This window comes from Trichoderma gamsii (genome assembly GCF_001481775.2).
Source record: "Trichoderma gamsii strain T6085 chromosome Unknown Scaffold_5.2, whole genome shotgun sequence".
Classification (NCBI taxonomy): domain Eukaryota; kingdom Fungi; phylum Ascomycota; class Sordariomycetes; order Hypocreales; family Hypocreaceae; genus Trichoderma; species Trichoderma gamsii.
The window spans coordinates 559,493-577,763 of NW_020171342.1; the positions used below are offsets into that span (position 1 = coordinate 559,493).

The 18,271-nt window shown below is 46.5% G+C and overlaps 8 protein-coding genes across 8 annotated transcripts; 4 read left to right on the forward strand and 4 right to left on the reverse strand.

Moving 5' to 3' along the window:
• Positions 1-1,861: 1,861 nt before the first annotated feature.
• On the forward strand, positions 1,862-2,542 carry TGAM01_v202101 (hypothetical protein; the record flags this gene model as incomplete). Its single annotated transcript, XM_018800328.1, has 1 exon — positions 1,862-2,542. The coding sequence occupies one exon, from the start codon at positions 1,862-1,864 to the stop codon at positions 2,540-2,542; it is 681 nt and encodes a 226-aa protein (XP_018666470.1).
• A 695-nt stretch (positions 2,543-3,237) lies between these two features.
• TGAM01_v202102 (hypothetical protein) lies at positions 3,238-3,865 on the forward strand (the record flags this gene model as incomplete). Its single annotated transcript, XM_018800329.1, has 3 exons — positions 3,238-3,351; positions 3,412-3,532; positions 3,585-3,865. 3 exons carry the CDS (start codon positions 3,238-3,240, stop codon positions 3,863-3,865), a joined length of 516 nt encoding a protein of 171 aa, XP_018666471.1.
• A 241-nt stretch (positions 3,866-4,106) lies between these two features.
• On the reverse strand, positions 4,107-5,199 carry TGAM01_v202103 (hypothetical protein; the record flags this gene model as incomplete). The annotated part of the gene is made up of 2 exons (XM_024548915.1): positions 4,107-5,026; positions 5,124-5,199. The coding sequence occupies 2 exons, from the start codon at positions 5,197-5,199 to the stop codon at positions 4,107-4,109; spliced, it is 996 nt and encodes a 331-aa protein (XP_024406318.1).
• Positions 5,200-7,343: 2,144 nt separating this feature from the next.
• On the forward strand, positions 7,344-7,904 carry TGAM01_v202104 (hypothetical protein; the record flags this gene model as incomplete). The annotated part of the gene is made up of 2 exons (XM_024548916.1): positions 7,344-7,432; positions 7,490-7,904. The coding sequence occupies 2 exons, from the start codon at positions 7,344-7,346 to the stop codon at positions 7,902-7,904; spliced, it is 504 nt and encodes a 167-aa protein (XP_024406319.1).
• TGAM01_v202105 (hypothetical protein) lies at positions 7,524-8,735 on the reverse strand (the record flags this gene model as incomplete). The annotated part of the gene is made up of 1 exon (XM_018800331.1): positions 7,524-8,735. The coding sequence occupies one exon, from the start codon at positions 8,733-8,735 to the stop codon at positions 7,524-7,526; it is 1,212 nt and encodes a 403-aa protein (XP_018666473.1).
• An 895-nt stretch (positions 8,736-9,630) lies between these two features.
• On the reverse strand, positions 9,631-10,937 carry TGAM01_v202106 (hypothetical protein; the record flags this gene model as incomplete). The annotated part of the gene is made up of 3 exons (XM_018800332.1): positions 9,631-10,598; positions 10,673-10,779; positions 10,843-10,937. The coding sequence occupies 3 exons, from the start codon at positions 10,935-10,937 to the stop codon at positions 9,631-9,633; spliced, it is 1,170 nt and encodes a 389-aa protein (XP_018666474.1).
• Positions 10,938-11,729: 792 nt separating this feature from the next.
• Positions 11,730-13,228, forward strand: TGAM01_v202107 (hypothetical protein; the record flags this gene model as incomplete). Its single annotated transcript, XM_018800333.1, has 3 exons — positions 11,730-11,866; positions 11,925-12,034; positions 12,087-13,228. The coding sequence occupies 3 exons, from the start codon at positions 11,730-11,732 to the stop codon at positions 13,226-13,228; spliced, it is 1,389 nt and encodes a 462-aa protein (XP_018666475.1).
• A 3,911-nt stretch (positions 13,229-17,139) lies between these two features.
• On the reverse strand, positions 17,140-18,186 carry TGAM01_v202108 (hypothetical protein; the record flags this gene model as incomplete). Its single annotated transcript, XM_018800334.1, has 1 exon — positions 17,140-18,186. The coding sequence occupies one exon, from the start codon at positions 18,184-18,186 to the stop codon at positions 17,140-17,142; it is 1,047 nt and encodes a 348-aa protein (XP_018666476.1).
• Positions 18,187-18,271: the final 85 nt, after the last annotated feature.

Sequence of the window (18,271 nt, forward strand, 5' to 3'; positions counted from 1 at the left end):
GCTCTCCGTGTTCCCGTTTTTCACGTACCCTTGCGGCATAAAGGTGTCGCCGGTGGGAGATGTTGAGCCAATCGCTTGAGTTGTCATCATAGCCAGTAACGATGACTACATGGTCATAGACATGATCCGAGTTGGCGAATCCATGCTCTTTAATCTGTAAATCTCTTCTAGTAGTCTTTACAACTAATTCTATCACTTCTAGCTGAGCCTCCTTATATATAAACTATGAGTAGACATGCATTGTGGTACCGCCAGTTGCAAGCACTGTATCACTGACTGCATAGACACATGTGATCCGCAAAGGGCTCCATTCTTTCAAGTTGCATGAATTTGGATTACCTCAGATGCAGGCAGTTTCCGCTGTCACCCGCTATTCTTCCGCAGCAGTAATATTCACAGCAATCAGCAAACCGTGTCGGCCGAATATCGACGGCGAATAGCCTTGGTTGTCGGCGTCTCTTTACGATGTTGCTGCTGTTGGTTTTGATTCTCAGAGCACTAGCTGCTAGTGTGCGCCACTCTGTCTATGCAAAACACATTGGATGAGAATGATTGGAAGGTATTCTTTATGCTTACTAGAAATGTGGTCCTGCCTTTTTTCTAGATAAGCACTGAAAACAATCCATGTAAAGAAGCTTCTATAAGTTGTGGGCGAAGGAAGCTGGATTGTTGTCGTGTAACAGCTCTTGACGGTACAATCAACGACCCGTGACATCTTTCATCCTATTTCATTGTATCCCCGTCGCCAAGTCACTATTAGTCACAGTCACCTTCAACTTGACAAGCGAGACGGACTGAGCCCCTGGCAGTCCTGTTGAGCTCAACTCCGCCCATGCAGCCGAGAAGGGGATCTACAAGGTACTCGGAGGAATAATAGGTATGCGGCAGTCTTAACTAAAATTAACCAAATGACAACAAATAATGGAATTGAAATGAAAATGTCTATTACTTGTACGTAGATGTGTACATACAGTGCCTCAAAGTTAATTCCGATGAAGCCAGGGTAGATTGACATGTTAGCACAGGCCGAATGTTCAATGCTAGTGTAGCTGCGCCACCAATTCAAAAGACAATAAGATGCGAATAATACAATTCATAGTTTAGTGAATTCTGATTTGAATGATACAATTAACACCACGATTTAATGAGGAATTGTAGGTCAAAATGGAAGCTCGTCGGAATTAATTTCTCCCCACTACAGGTAGGCGGAGACGTATAAGACATGCTTCAATCGCTCCACTCGAGGCCTTGTCAAGACTGTGCTGATCTTACAGCATAAGCGGCAAAGTCCGCAAAATTTATGCTAAATGATATCAACTGCTAGCTTCTTATTCAATTAAGACTTTATTAGCTGTAATGCTTTGATGACCATGGAATTATAAAAAATATAGACTGACAATGTTAATGCTCCTAGAAAGCACGCTCTCCATAAAGATAGCATCAGAAAAGCAACGATTGGAGAACCACACATAAAGGCTAAACTCGTACACAAAACTGTGTCGCCTTTTCAATCGCCACGCTTCCAACTTCTCTGGCCAAAGCCCCCGCCAAAGTCAGACCACTGACCTCGATCTTCGGAGCTTTAGTGGGATGCAGGCAGCAAAATCCGCCATCCAGGCATCAATGGACACTGTAAGAGGCGCTATAGAGATCCTACTGTGCTGCTCAAGCGAGTTGTCGGGAGCTAACAGAGCTGCGAAGGATCGGGTTAAGCCCTTCTGGGAAACTCCAAGGATCTACGGATATGTATCCTACATTAGCCAAAAGATATGAGAGATATTCACAACTAATAACTGAGCATCGGAACAAGACTCGCATGGAACGAGTGTCACCATAATAGTTTTTTTAAAGATATCACAAGATGGCAGCCTCTAAGCCGAAATGGGCCACGGTCAAGACAACCTTGCCTGCGCGCCCACTGCCACTCAACGCCTCTCGATCTCCCGTAACAACAGACAGCTTGCTTATCCGGCCTCTTGTTCCAGAAGATGCCCGCAGCCTGCATATTCTGCGGACTCAGCCCGAGGTCATGGCCAACAGTCCCCAAGGCAGGCCCGACAAGGATCTGGAAGAGACGCAGCAGAGGCTCAGCCCGTTTCTCTCTCCCAATGACGAGAAGACATTCAACTGTGCCATTTGTCTCAAAGACACGGGAGAATTAATTGGCATTGGCGGATGCCACCAGCTCGTCTCCATGTTTGGCTGGCCTGCCATCGGATACATGATCCGAACGGAGTTTTGGGGCCAGGGCCTCGCCACCGAATTCGTCAAGGCATGGCTGGAGTCGTGGTGCGAGTTGCCCCGCGCAGAGGCAGAGTTGGAAATTGACCGGCGGACCCTTTTGTCTGATGAGGATGAAGAGTCGTCGCCGGAGCAAGTGACTGCGTTTACGCTCGTGGATAATATTGGTAGCCAGAGGGTGCTGGAGAAGGCTGGGTTTGAGCGGTTTCTGACTTGGGAGGAGGCTGATTTGAGAGATCCGGCTTTGCAGGTGACGCTGATTGGATATCGGTACGTGCTGGGGGACCATTTACGGAATTGAAGCATGACGGTGGTAATGGAGCGTTCATCGATAGTTCAGAGTTGCATTGAGCTTTGTCTAACCTATTGGGGCCCTATCTGATACTCTTCGAATCCTATACGCATACAAATCTTCTTATACCAAAGTCACACGGTCGTCGTACAAACCATATCTTGAAAATGAACAAAGTCAGTTTGCCAGTCTGCCTCGCGATTTTGCTGCGGGGTTGAGCTGAATTTGCTTCTGTTGGGCCTGAAGATATGGAGACTTTACTGCGCTACTCGCTGAACTGTCTCCGCATAAGCAGAACAGCCTTTGTGCATCTTACAATGAGCCTTTGTTAGGCATCTCTCACATATCGGTCCTACGATGGCCATATCTCAGAACTAAACAGCGGTCTAGGCTCTCTCAATGAATTGGAGATACACCATGTCTCACCGTCATTAAGCCGCTCTATACCGGCCTGAGCTGCCTCTCTCTCATTCCGTTTGTTGAGCCGCACAGCCACAAACCGTCCCAAACAGCAGGCTCCAGGGCATTCTCAAAGCGCCAGCAAACAAAGAACACCATCACGAGCCACAATCTGTGCTCCCTCTCGGTGGATTCACCTCGCTCAGCAAAGCCGCTTTGTACCACTCGACTATATGAAGAGGCCGCATGCATCTTGGCCTCCATGCTGAAAATTCATCACATCGTGTCTGCGATTGGCGCCCGAAATGGAGACACTCAGGCGGATTTTTCACTACCTCACCCATCTGGAATGGACGGAGCAAAAACAGCACGTCTGCATATTCTGCGACCGCAAAAATTTCGCCGAAATAGTATACGAGGTGTGTTTTGTGGTGGCATTATTCTGGCTGCGAAAGTGTATGCTAAAAATTTTCTTCTAGGATGCCCAAATCGTTGTCATCAATAATCGACGCCTGGCGGGGCAGACACACTGGCTCATACTGCCCAAGGAACACGCCGTGAGAGATATTGAGAACCTCAACTCTTCGCATCTAAATCTCTGTAAGCGTTAATGCTCCAGAATCCTTCTAGGATATCTTACTTATAAGAACAGTACAACGCATGGATGAGGTGAAACGCCAGCTCATTCAGGAGCAATGTCCCGATGTACCCCCATCTTGGATACACTCTGGCTACCATCGAGGACGACGACGGCTGTTAGGCAGCATCTTCTATCCCGACATCATCTCAATTCACCATCTGCATCTCCACGTCATAGTGAAACCCAAGCGGATGCTTCTCTGGTTCAAGTACCCGCCTTGGCTGCGTCTCATGTGGAAGTCAGACGCCAGAGTGCTTCGGGAAGTGGAAATGCTATCATCAAAGCAGATATGACGCCCAATAAGCAAAATTTGAGGGGTTTGTAACCCGATTTAATACATAAAAGAGACTTCACGGATAGATTTTGTCTTAGAGTAGCCTTCAGAGGACCTTCCTATTCATTCGCATAGAAATAAACGCTTTAAAAACTAATCGCTCCAATATATCCAACAGTATAACTCGCTTTGCTCAAATGCTCCCAACTTCTTGCCTCTCAATGGTTGCATCCATCATGGTACTCATTCTCAAGGCCCAGCTACTGCTGTGCCCTGGCTTTCTCCCCCAGTGCATGTCGAACGTTGAACACGGCTAATATTAACATTATAATTGCCCCAATGGCCAGCGTAATTAACGGGGCCAGTATGGAAAATAGTGTGAATCCATACGATACGCGGTTGAACATTGCGTTTGTGTTTAATTGTGTCGTAGCCAATCCCACTTGCATCGCCGTCAACACCACGGTGATGTAGATGATGGCCGTTAGCACCCATTTAAAGTTTCTCTCAAAGTAAGTCGAGTACTGATGATAGCCGTACTCGTATCCTCGGATCATGGTCTTGAAGTTTGATGCAAAGCTGAATCGGTATATCAGATTAAGTCGCTTGAGACGCAGTTCGCCGTAATTGTATCTTTGGTTGATGCTTGCCGGATCTTCTTGGATGCGTGAAACCACGGCCGCAGAGAAGGGAGCCCAATTCTCCCACTTGATGTCCTCCGAGATCAAACCCTTTGCATGCGCAATCCGTAGATCGCTTTTGCTGCTTATTAGCCATGTATAAGAATAAAGGAACCCTCTCGCACTCCTATAAAGGCCTTCGTCCTTGCAAAGTACGTCGATCCAGGTTTTATAGCTGAGCAAATAATCAGGGAGCGGCTTCAAGGTCACGACGTTGTCGCGCCAAACAAGATGCAGATCGGCATTCTCAGTAATGATGACTTCTCGTCCAACTCTGACTTGGTTGTGCAATGCTCGCGAGGCCGATGGCAGTCCTGCTAACCAGAGGTGTTTGTGGATTTTGTTCAGGCGCGTAACATCAAGATCGCACACCATGTACCTCTTGACTGAGGAAGCGACATGTTTGTTGATGCTTACAACATTCCTTTTGTGGTGGTAAGTCCCCGGAAGCACAAGGTCTTTTTCTTCCAAAATTTTCTCGTCTTCAGCAAATGGAGGTTCTAAGATTAGACTTGCGGTCAGCAAATTGTAAGAGCGCCATTACTATTACGCTTTTGACAGCAGTGCATTACCATAGCCTCAAAGAATACTACTTACCAAGCCCCTTTGAACTGTCAATCTCTATCGCCACAGAGTTCTCGGTTTCTTCTACTACATTTCTCTCCATTAGCATTTGCTTATTGACTTGATGGCCTTGTAGGCACGGTCGGCAGCCATGCCTTGGCGGTGGATCGATATCGGAACAACATGAAGGCACCTACGTATCGGCCTGACTACCATTTCTTGGTGTTTTCCCATAACAACTTTAAAAATGAGCGACAAGCATATACTACAACGAGATGATCAGAGCAATTCGAAACAGTAGCCTGGCGGTGCTGCTTAACCGCAAGATCATTCACATAGGCTGCTGACGAGCATGGCTCTAAAGACATCTTTCTGAGATCCAAGGCGTATTAGTATGGACCTTGGCAGCCTTATAACCCTGGTAGGTCCATAGCCATCAAAGAATTCTGATTAGGCTACCTTGTGGCGAGAAATCTGCGACCCCGCAGTCATTGAGGCAGGGCATTCCCAGTGTCCATCCACAAAGCAGAATTAGACGCCGCTGCAGTATCAAATGAATCGCTATTTGTGCGATGTTTCTATATAGGCGCTGGATTGCTCCACCCATTTTCGATTGCCAAAGCCACAATTGTATATGCAACAGACGTGGCATGCAAGCAGTGGTAGACTCAAGCAAATTATACCTTTTATCTGATACCCATTGATATGCAGGTTACCGACAGGTTACCGGCATGTCTCACTGCAACTAATTCGCGAACAGTTTTATTGTGGACGGGGTTCAATGCCTATACATACATTACACCAAGACCAGCTATTGTGGTACGAACTCGTGAATAGATAAAACGACAGAAGCTATGTACATCTTCAGCGCTTACATACTAGCCTCCGAATTTTCTCGCTAAATAATAGCCTGCATCTCGACGGAAGCTACTGAACATTCTAGTTGAGCGAATGTCGATCAAAAAACTTGGCAAGCTTGGTTACGAGAAATGAGTTTCGCGAGGAAATTAATAACAACGCCAAACTGACCTTTTGGCCCCGCGAATTGAGTATTATTGGGACCACGTATGTCGGTAAAGTCGTTGACCAATGATGAGCACGTTCGGTGAAGCCTACCGCCCAAAATCACCAATCCCTGTTTCAGCTCCCATAAAGCTCGCTGATGAAGAGCAATTGTCGAGTCGTCATCCTTCTGGCAACCGCTTGGCAACCCTATGGACGCAAATCCAGCATATCCAAATCACTTGAAGGGACTGGATATTTTTACTTTGCAGTGGTATTAGTAGTGGCATGAAGTAGATTTCGCCCATGTTCCTGGCATCGGTTAGGCATCCCCGCATGTGATATTTATAGGCTGGGATGGAGGTCTTCAGCTAATCCAAACGCCGTGCTCTACAAATCCAGCGGTAAGATGTACGAATAGGGCAAAGCTTTGACAGCTTCTGCGTTTGACGGCAGAGAAGATATCTCGAGACTTCTAGCCGCCATCGCAAATCCCAGTCAATCTCAAGGCTGATAGCCGCCGCTGACCAAAACCACCCAACACCCATATTGCGGAACTGCTTCTGAAACGCGGCGCAAATCTCAACGCCGCGGCATTCTTCCCACTGCTTCGTTGCTGACTCTGCTCAACAAGGGCGCCGATGTCAACCTCCCTGATCGAGATGGAGACACTGCGCTGATCATCTCCGCCGGTCGTAGTGATCTCGCGGCTGTTACGTTCCTGCTTGCCAACGGCGCCAATCTCTTGCACTTGAACAATAAAAATGTCAACGCACTGATCGAACGCACTGAGTATTCGTACCAGCGCGAAGAGTGCCTGAGAGAGCCCATTGCGGCCTATTCATCGGTCCGTATGTGCCTCGATATGATAAAATGAAGAGCAAGACGGATTTATCGGCTCTGGTGAAGTTGGCTGCTCGAGGAAATCCCAGGTGAAGCTATGGGTTGGATCCATCCCTGAACCTATATTGATAGTAGAGCTGGGGCGTACGAACTTGGGTACCTTTTCAGCAATCGACTATGCCTATGGGCGTGTATCCAATCTTCGTCAATTTCTTATTGGCCTATCACTCGAACTATCCCGTTGCCATGCAAATTAAAAGCCCGAAAGCTAAAATTTCTGTATGGAGTTCGTCCCATAAGCTTTCCCACTACTACTCTACCCCGAAATTAGAATGAGGCTGAACGCTAATTCGAGTCATGATCAGCTTCAGCCAGCAGTAAATCACATTTTGAGTTCGACTTAACGGGATGAGCCGCTCAAGCTCCATTAAAGTTAATACCAAGAAGCGTGTGGGTGTCCTATTGGAGATGCTGCGGACAAGACATGGAAGAGCTGAGTAAGAGAGGCAACTTTTGTCTAATCTCAACGACCCCAGTCTAACCATTCTAGCTAGTCTCATGACCATTCTATCCAATACCAGAGCATCACTAATCCCTCTGCTGTTTGTGACGCTCAAGAGCAATCAGCCCACTAATAAACTTGCCCGGAAGTGGCAGCAATCTTGTATTCTCCTCCTCTCTGATAATGATATGAGCCGCACCAAGATACTGCTCAACGAATTCATTCCACACCACCTTCTCAATCCTCGATTCTCGCAGTGGCCGTGGGAAATACGGGTCGTTGAACTTGTAGGCTTCAACAGCCGTTGCAACGCCCGCTTCGTCCATGGTAATGGGCTGCACCTGGTTAAAATCCAAGACCCAGAGGTCTGCAGTTCGAGTAAAGAAGTCGTTGTGAACGTTGGATGGCGGTCCAGTATATATGGGTTGCTCAAAAGTTTGAATCTCCCGACCAAGAAAATTTTCTGAAATCTTTTCCGAGGAACTTGCCAAAACGAATTCCACATTCCGAGCATCGGTCTTCGCAGCCCAATGCATGACTGCAAGAGCAGTGGCGATTCGTCCAGCTATGACTTTGGCATCCAACTGAAGATCGGCCATCTGGTTCAGATGGAGCCTGAAGTTTCGGAGCGAGAAGCTGCGCCCTATTCCTCCCCACATGGAGCCGAGATAGACTCGCACCAGGCAGTCTCTATTTTCCGGGCCACGGCGGGCGGCGCTTTTATCCTGCTCTGCACAGAAATTCTCGATCAGGAGGTCTCGAGTCCTCAGGGGTAATGGATAGATTCTCTCGGTGACGAGGGCGTCTTTGGGCATATTACAGACTTGCTCTGCTGCTTGTAGAAGCGTTGGCTTGTCGTCAAAGTAAGGATTTCCCTTTGGGACAAAGTAGTGGCAGGCCGGAATCTTGACTTCAATCACGCTCCAAATGCGGAATTGGTCTGCAATGGAAGCGTGCATCACATAGTCGTTCCACAATGCGTTGCCGTCAGTCTTGGCTACTTTGACCACAAAAGGCTGTCCCTCTTGTGCAAGGATAGTGCCGCAAGAGCCCGCACCAATCTTCCTGTAAGGAAGGTCGGCGTCATTTCTTTCCCGACGCTTAATCTTAAAAAATGTCGCGAAGTGCTGGTTACGAAGCGAGAGCCTCCTGCTCAGCTCCAGCTCGATGCTGTTAAGAACTCTAGTCTCCAGCGGTGCTCGGGGAATCTCTTCGGTAACCTCGTTCAAAAAAGAGCGTAGTGACGCAGGGAGAGAGTTGTATTGGGTATTCAGGCGCTTTGGATGCCACAACACCATGACGGGCGAATATATCGATAATATTCGATGCTGATATTGATAAACTCCAGTGTCAAGTATGTCATGTGGGGTGTAAGAACGAAAAGAAAAGTAAACAAGCTTGGCCCTGGACGACAAGACTTTATAGACCAATCCTGCCCAAATATGCTCTACCAGCTTGTCCCGCCTCTTAGAGAGGAAAGAGCAGTCAAATAGGTAGGTACACGCATACTTAAAATCAGGCTTTTACAGTACAGACTATAAACTTTCGAAGAAGAAAAGGGTGGAGACGCGCAATAGTTAGATGAGGGAATAGAAAAGCAAAAGTATATACCAGCCAACGAGGATAGTACTAGTGGAACCAAGGCAAATATATGGCCCAGTGACACGAGCGACATAAAACCCTTCTACTACCTCCTATAGACCGAATAAACCTTTTTCAAGGGGATTGTGTGCATCCTCAAGACATTCACGCCAACTTCGTCTCCCTGATCAATTTTTACTTCCATAAAGCTCTTATGAGGCGCAAATCTACATATACACCCTAGACATCAACATCCACTCGTACGCAGTATCCATAGGTTGAAGCGGCGACATTTGTTGAGCATCTCATGGTAGAGTCGAGACATAGAGCCAAATATTGTATCAAGCTCCCAGTATACATGGGTGGATGCTAGAAGAGACTTGGAATGTACGCTGCCGCTATACAAGGCTCAGCTAGTGTCTAGAAAGAAGCCTCACAGGTAAGACGTAGATTCGTCGTAGACGGTAGATCGGAACATGTCGAAAGGAAGACAAGGGAAGTGGGTATTTGATGATGAAGTTACTCTGCTCCAGTCAAGGCTATGTCTTCATGATGAGACGCTCAAAAGCAACAATGTAGCATTTTATAGATTCTAGGCCTAGTAAATCTTCACTACATGACTATACACCCCCCCTGCGAGTCCCTCTCCCGCTCCGCCCGTTCTCTATCCCGTTTGGCAGCCTCGGCTTCCATCTGCGCCATGTGGACTTGGAGCTGCAGTCTTTGGGCTTCTGCCTCATTCTCATGCTTAATCGCCATCAGCTTCATCTGGGCATCTGCCATCTCTTTCTGGTGGTCCAGCTCTCTCTGATGGGCCTCATCGCGCTGTCGCTGCAACTCTTCCTCCCGCTGTGCTCTCAGTGTCTCCATATCAACCTGCATGCTCTTGCGAGCCTCCTCATCGCTCCGGATCTTGTCCGCCAGCTCAGTGCGAAGCTGGTTGATCTCTTCAATGGCGCTCGAATCATGCTTGTCTTTAGCATCTTGCAGTTCCTGGCGAAGACTGTTCATCTCTTTTTCGTGCTTCTTCGTCAGTGCCGCCATGTCTGTCTGCACTTCCCGACCTGCACCCGTCTCGTCGAGCGTCTTGCCGCTGGCCATCTCTTTCTGGATGTCTAGAGTGACGCGGTGCCCTTTCCCGATGATGCATTCTATGATGGCCGTTGCGGATTCTTTACCGTTGTCGTGCCGGAAGACCTGGCTCCCCTCTTTCACCATTTTGCCCCAGAAATCTGGCTTTTCCAAGAGCTCTCTCTCACGTTGCTCGTCTAGGGAGACATTCGATTTGTTCCACATGGTCGTAGCAAGTACGACACACTGTAGGCTGTCATTGCCGCACAGTCTCTTGAACATCCGCAGGTTCTTCATGGCCGCTCCGCCTAGACGGTTGTCCGAGATCCGGTGAAGATAGATAATGCCAGCTAGCTGAACTTGGTTCTCATGCGAGATATTCAGCCAGTTGGCAACTTCGCGGAGAATTTCTGCGTCGGGCCTGTTGGTATCATCGAAGCCGGGGGTGTCAACCAACTGACACTTCTGACCATTGATGGTAGCAGCGTGGATGCTGACGTTAGAGGTGCCTGAATTCAAATAAGTCAGCCTTATAATTCACATGGCATGTTTATGTCCTTGGAATATGCGGTTTGATACATACAGGACTGGAGCCCGTGTCCGATCTGGGCGTCATCCGCGAAAAGGGATATAAATGTGCTTTTTCCAGCACCAGTAACACCCATGACCGCAATAACAACATCTTCAGGACTATAATATTCAGTCAGCGTTCCGCCTCCATAAATACAATAACAAAGATCGAGTAGCACGTACGAAAGCACTGGTGGATTCGGTATCTCCACGCTCGTCTCGAGCGGTACAGGAGGGATGTCGCCTGCATTTCCGGCGGAAATTGTATCAATTGTCATGTTGTTTGAATGAGAGATGGAGAATGGGAGATGAAGAATGGGAGATGAAGAATGGGAAATAGTTGGAATTTCTAGCAACCGCCTGGGCCCTTTCTTATATGACCGGCTACGCAGTCTTCAGTTCGCGAAGTAGAAGTATCTGAAACAATTATTATGTATTCTTTGGGTATCCTGATTTCTTGAATTTAGTTTAACAAAGTAGGTACCTTATGTACAGTGCCTGGATGGAAGACAACAGCAGATGAAATGTATCAAGGTGGACTTCGGTAACAGACACATGTATCTACTCAGGACGCTAAAACTGGGTACTCATGCATGTCATTCCCGAGACCAAATATTCTGGGAAATCCTCAAATTCGTCCAATCACGACTTGGTACTGGATGCTCCACTGCCGGCCCATCAGGTGGCCTCCCGCATCGCACTCCAAATAAGCCGCGTTCTCTGCTGTAGTCTCGGCTACGTGATACTCGCAGCTTGCAGATAAGCGAAACGCGGCGCAAACACGTCACTTGCACATCAATCAGTGCATATTGTTTATGGGAGTTGGTGATGTGGCTCTCTCTCAGCCTACCATTTTCCACAGTTCAGCCTATGTCATGCAGTAACGCTGGATTAGAACGGCCCTGCAGCGGCACATCTTCACTAAAGCATGCGGGAGGCCTTCCTCCTCCTCCTCGGTTAACAAGGGCTGATCATGGCTGCGGATTAAACGATGGTCTACTAGAGATTGTCTGCTATCTGATATTCCGCGAGTCAACACCATAATCCTGATATTCTACTCACTTTCCACAATGACGGCGAAGCCTTCACACCCAGAGGACCAGGATGTCCTAATGACTACAGCGGAAGACGAAGGCGCGGCCGAGTCCAAGGCAGAGTCGATGGCCTTGAAGTCAAACGAGCAACTCAGAGATAGCCTAGACTTCAGGTGCGTCACATTGACTTTCTGTCAAGAAAGATACACAATGCTGACCAAGAACCGATAGTGAGGACGCCGTTGTCATCGCTCTTATGGGAGGAACCGGAGCTGGGAAGAGCACCTTCATCTCCTTGCTTACAGATGAAGATGTTGGAATTGGACACAATCTGCAATCATGTACTTTCCTTCGACATTCTATCTGTCTGTCCTTCGCTTACACTGCTGGCAGGTACTACTGAAGTTGGCGTTTATAACTTCAACTACAAGGATCGGCATACGGTCTATCTTCTTGATACGCCTGGTTTCGACGATACGAACCGCCCTGATTCTGAGATATTGCAAGAAATCGCCTTCTATCTAGCTGCCCTATACGCGCAGAAAGTAACATTAGCCGGGATCATCTATCTTCACCGCATTACGGACACGCGAGTCTCGGGCTCCAGCCTCAGGAATCTTCGTATACTCCAGAACCTCTGCGGCGCGGACGCTTTCGACCGTGTTGTACTTGCTACCACTATGTGGTCTACTCTAGATTCTGTGGAAGGCGGACATGAAATTGGACTTCAACGCTGCGAGGAACTAAGACATCCCGAATTTTGGGGTGAAATGGTTCAGAAGAAGAGTATCATGAAGGAGCATGACGGCTCATTGGCTTCAGCTTTTTCCATCATCTCCGAACTTATTGACAAGGAAGGTGACGTTGTCTTGAATATCCAGAGACAGATGGTGGACCAAAATCTTTCTCTGGACGAAACAGACGCGGGTCGTTACCTGCAGAAGGACTTGATCGAGGCCAGGGAGAAATACGAACAAGAAATCGCAGAGCTTAAGAAAAACATAGAGCAGGCTATAGCTGAGCAAGATGCAGAGGCTATCGATATATTCCAGCAAGAGAAAGAAGCAGCTGAATCCAAAGTAGAAACCCTCCAGAACAACAACAATCACCTGAAGGTTTCTCTGAGTCAGATCGCCACTCGCGAGCAGACAAACTTCCGCTCAAGAGTGTCTGGTCTTGAAGACTCACTGGCAGCCACTTCAGACCCGGCGGCTGAACACCGCCTGAAAGCTTTGGAAGCACAGCTTTTGCAAGTAGAGAGGGAATTACAGGAGAGCAAAGCAAAGAACGAACAAGATATCAGTCTCCAGCGAATGATTCACGAGCAACAAGTTATAGCCAATACGCAGCATGTTGCGAACCTGCAAGAGACCATTGCTTCCCTTGAGAAGAGCCATAGGGTGATCAAGGAGCAGTATGCACAGGAATCTAGGACGAAGAGACAGCGCAAGAGCCTAACAAACATGCTGATATTTGACAAGCTTTTGTTGTTGTTTAATGATGGTCATCATAGACGTGGCCGTCATTTCAGATAAAACGTTCTCTCACGATATCTTGAATACTTGGTTCTGTTACTGTTTTCTTGCTGTTCTCATTCTTTGTTTGCACAATCTACCGCGATACTAAGCATCTCTATCATGTCCTTCCACAAGAGTGCCAAAGTTCAATGGCGTTCACATCATGGAACAGCTGTTCTCACGCGGCGATAAACTTTGAATGACTGATTTCGCCAGCAGCAGATTAATACTAGGCGGAAGATACAGTAGAACTCGATTTCTGGTGAGATCGACATGCGCGGGGCATTCAGCCTAACCTGTAGTCTAAAAGCTCGGTGCTGTGGATATCCCTGCGGCTTCTGTAGTCAGCGACGAAAGTTAACTATAATTGATAGTGATGATGAAGTTGGAAACATGAATTCAATGACTGCTGCAATGCTCTTAATAGAGAAATGAGAATATCAGGGTTACTTGATCGATGGGAGTTGAATACATCAAATGGCCATGTAACCATACTATCCGCCACGAAAATGGTGAGGTCGAAATGGGAATTAAGGAGTCAAATTGAAAGGTGCTAATCCATGATATATAAAAATTTACTAACAAGACAATAAAGAATCTCGTCTGCGCTTTAACTCTCGCTAATTCCTAGAGGCAGAGCCGGAACTAATGGCAGCAGGAACGAGGCTGGCGTAGGCTGCATATAAGAACGATGATTGGTGAAATTGCGTGAATTCACTCTACCATTACCATGCGAGAACACATTTGGATGAGAAGTGTTTGTGCAGTGCGGCTGAGTGCTCAGGGTTCTATGTTGCTGCCCAATGTTGAACATTATCCTTGACCCTTTTCATTTTTACGCGGCGTGGCGATTAGTCTTTGACAACATTCTCTCCAAATCGACCTTGCTAGATAAGATAGACGGTAAAATAGGCAGAGCTCGCGCTGTACTTTCTGGGGTGTTTCGCAACTCTCAATACGTGGATGACGCCCTTATACACTGCTTCTCCGTTGGGATAGGAATAGGTGTAAATTGTATTGAAACATATAAAACATATAAAACGAAACCGAAACAGACTTCTGTTTTAGTGACTGAAACCGATACTAGGCTCTGTTTCAGTTTTAATACGTTTCTATCTATTCCTGGGAGAAGGCATGGGAAGTGAGCGTGCAAGCGTGAAAGTAAGCACCGTCGATCTCACTCAAGATCCAATATACTCTGTAATGTAGTATTCCCTCCAAAAGCTCTAGGAAGTGAATCGACATGATACAGACCGTTTGTATTTCACAAACATCACGACTTTGAACTATTTAGCATCCATCACTGGGGCCATAGACCGATGTCCTATTAGAAGCTTATACCGCTTCGGGAAAGATCATCTCATTCAATTTCGCACCTTCAATCCCTAAAGCAACAGCTCCGAACCTCGCGAACTCCGTCTTACTCAAATTTTTCCAAGAGTGCTAAGATGTGCGCTGCACACACACGTCACCCAGCTTCATAATCCTTTTTTCCCCACTATCCAAAGTCAACTCCACCTCCCCATCTATAATAAAGATATAATCAAGGGTCTATAACTAATGCATAAATCCTTCCTTTACATTAGGATTTAGTGCAAACTTCAATTATTATTATTAAAGAGTTTTTAATAAGCAAGATAGAAAAGCTCTGGAACCTTACACTCGCGACTATAGTAGCACTTCCACCCACAAGGGGAAACATGACATATGGATGTTCTCTGCGAACATCTTCATTCTTCTAGTAACATACCGAAAATAATTAAATAGACAAATATTTGTATAACAGAAATAAAGATTAATTACCATTGATATGAGATTTCTCTGTTTAGTGTGAAACAGCATTGCCTGCCCAAACAGACCTAACTTATCTGCCATCATCCTTCGACAGCTTGTACATTGGCATACGTGCCTTGTCGACCGCTTATGTGTACGATCTGGTACACTGCCCCTGCTAGTCACCTACTTGATATATTAATACTCAGTACAAGCATAGCATGAATTTCTTATATAAGGACAAATGTAACTATTTTTGCATGACTTCACCCTATATTTTTTTTTCTTGGTTGATACTGTCGCAAACATCACTCATAATGTTTCAGACACTGAAGGTTCAGAACAGAGGCTCAGGCGACCTGGAATATTATGCGGTCCTCTATTCCAGCATCTAACAAGGCGAAGGCAGAAAAGCAGCCTGCGTGTCCACGATGCAAAATGAAAAAGGTATATGGAGTCCCTTAAAAAAAAAGATGATGACACTTATTAACATATTGTGCAGTTAAAATGTATAATCGAAGCGCATAGTTGTGAGAAATGTATAGAACGCGGCGTGAGATGCTCATATCGCGTCACTGGAGAGCCAGAAAGCCGAAATTCGCCATCACCAGATAGCCATATGACGCAAATGGACATATCAACAAGTAGTGATGGTGCTTCAGTCTATAACACAGCTGCTTCTTATAATGGCCCCAGCGATAGCTCGCCACCATCAAGAGGCAAAGGTAAGCAGTTTATTAATATTCAGTTCATTACCATTGGCTTATTTTGAGATTTTTCTACGCAGCCGATGCATCTTTATCAGTTAACGGTGACGATGATCATTACTCTACTTTTATCGATCCAACACTAAGTACTCCTCAATTTATTGCAGACCTGAGCGCTTGGTCACCTAGTCTGGAACAATAGGTGTGCACAGTCCCTCATGATCGTTTGCCAGAAGCAACATTAAAAGGCAATGAGCTACACGGATTTGATATATGCTTCTGTGTGGACTTAGTTCCCGCCGCAAATGCGGCAATGTTAATTAAATCAGTTTAGGGTACCTCACTAAATTGTTTTAGCACATCTAGTATTGACGATATGTTTCACTGTCAGAAGAATGTGTTAACTAGCTGCGAGACTCTACTTGGTTGTAGCAAGTGCAGTTTAAGGTCAGACTACGTTGTGTTGGTTATTTCAATGTGTGGAGAGATGGTGAGTTGTGTTAAAGCCCTAGAGGTTATTACCTCACCGGAAACACAAAATGGGAGGTCAGTGAAACCAAATCTCGATTCTGAGTTCTCTAGCAAAGGAAACTTGGAGGCCGGCAGTTGGCGACTTGAGAGGATGAGATTGAGATCATTAGACATCTGCAAAGTCCGCACCACTAAATTAAGGAAACTAATCGGTCAGCTTGAACATATCGTTACGGCTAATTATGCATCATATACGTGGGTTATAGGCTCTCTTAAACAAAACCTAGGCAATACACTTGGTTCAACTTGTGAATAACAAAAACAGCGGGTTTGAATAGATTAACTATATTTTAATCTTACTGTAATGTCTATTCCAGCTTGCGATGAAAAGACTGTTTCGAACACTAGATGAATGTATTCAAGTTACACAGGGGACTACGGTTCATGTAACTTTTTAATTGACCAACAGTGGCGGCCTACATAGGTTTTGCGTGTATGGCCCATGCCCCAATGCTATAGATGCACGAGCGCGTCTACTATCTACTGAAAGACTTGACGATCTGCATGGTGAGTGCTGCAAGTTGGAGGGTGGTGTAGAATTCTACGCGTCCAAGACTCCGAGAAACATCCGCGCAGGACATTACTGCAACCGATGTAAACTGTTATAAGGAAGGACCTCTTTAGCTGCATCTGGGAGGCATTACTATGACAAGGGACGTGAGACCAACACTTCAAAAGAATATTTCCCCTTTATCTTCTATATGCCCGTGAGAGCGGACGCGGATGATGCAGAATTTATGGACGCTAGTCACTGCAGGGGAAGCAGGTAAAGCTCAAGGGTCGAACGTCAGAATAATGGTAGTGTACGACAGATTTCTTTTTTGCATACAGTAATCATTACAAATCTGAAATATCTATATAGCTTCTTAAAGTGACTTGGTTGGCTCGCAACATAGGTGCAGAAATCGCAACGTAGTATCAGACTCTGACTGGCGATGCAGGTTCAAGCCAATCAACTGCATTCCACTGGCTTTGTCTGTTGTTGATCCTGAGTTGTTTCTTTGCAGCTGCCTCATACGCCAACCGGTATACATGCAAGTTCTTTGTGAAGAGCATGCGACAATCCCTCCAGCCTGTCAACTCCCTGAGCTTCTCGCTACTCACCCATTGGCTAAATCCAAACAATATTTTGATAGATTCATCAAGCCCGTTCAAGGACTGGGACACGTCCACAAACCGCGCACCCTGGAGGAAGCGGTATTCCTCAGCCAGAGCGTTTAGAATGTCCTTGTTCGTTTCGTATGCTCGAGCTGAAATATTGAAGCATTGGCCGCCAACAGCTCTGCGGTCAGGGTGTTCTGCAAGGGCGACATACGCATCCGCACAGTCGTCAACGTGAATTGCATGCAATATATTTTGCGGATCCGCGGCAATCTGTAGACACTGCGATCCATTCTTTTGAGCGTCTTCAGCGAACTTGAAAAGCCCTCCATAGTAGCTACTTCCATAGCCGTAGACCGCGGTTGGACGTAAAACTGCGACATCAAATTCTTTGTTGTTGTCAAGGACCTTTACTGAAGATGTGGTACGGGGTAGGAGCGGCGGTGGAGGATCTAAAATGGAAGTCTCCGTGAAAGGGGATAATATAGAGTGTCCAGCCTTTGTTGGCCCATAATCCTTAGAGCCCGATGTCCATAGAAGAAGTGGCCGAACTCCCTGATTCGCCTGTGCCACCCAATGCATCATGTCCAACATCTCGCGAAGATAAGTCGCATAATCCTCTGGTTCAGCACATCCAACGACCACATCAATTCGTAAGGCTTCTTCCAGTAGTTTGACTAGAAATGCTGAATTGTAGAGAGAGCCTTCCACCGGAATTACCTCTCGTACAATGAGAGAAGCCGCTTGTTCCGATTTACGAATCAAGCCATAAACTCTCCATCCGGCCCGCACGAAAGCTTGACATACGGCTAAACCAATGTATCCAGCCGAGCCTACAACTAAAACAGTCCGTAATGGTGCCATAAGTCACAGCTCTCCCTGGTTTCGAGACATAAATTGAGAACGATCGTGTTGCTGTTTAGAAGGGTAAAGTGTGTAACATAGGATA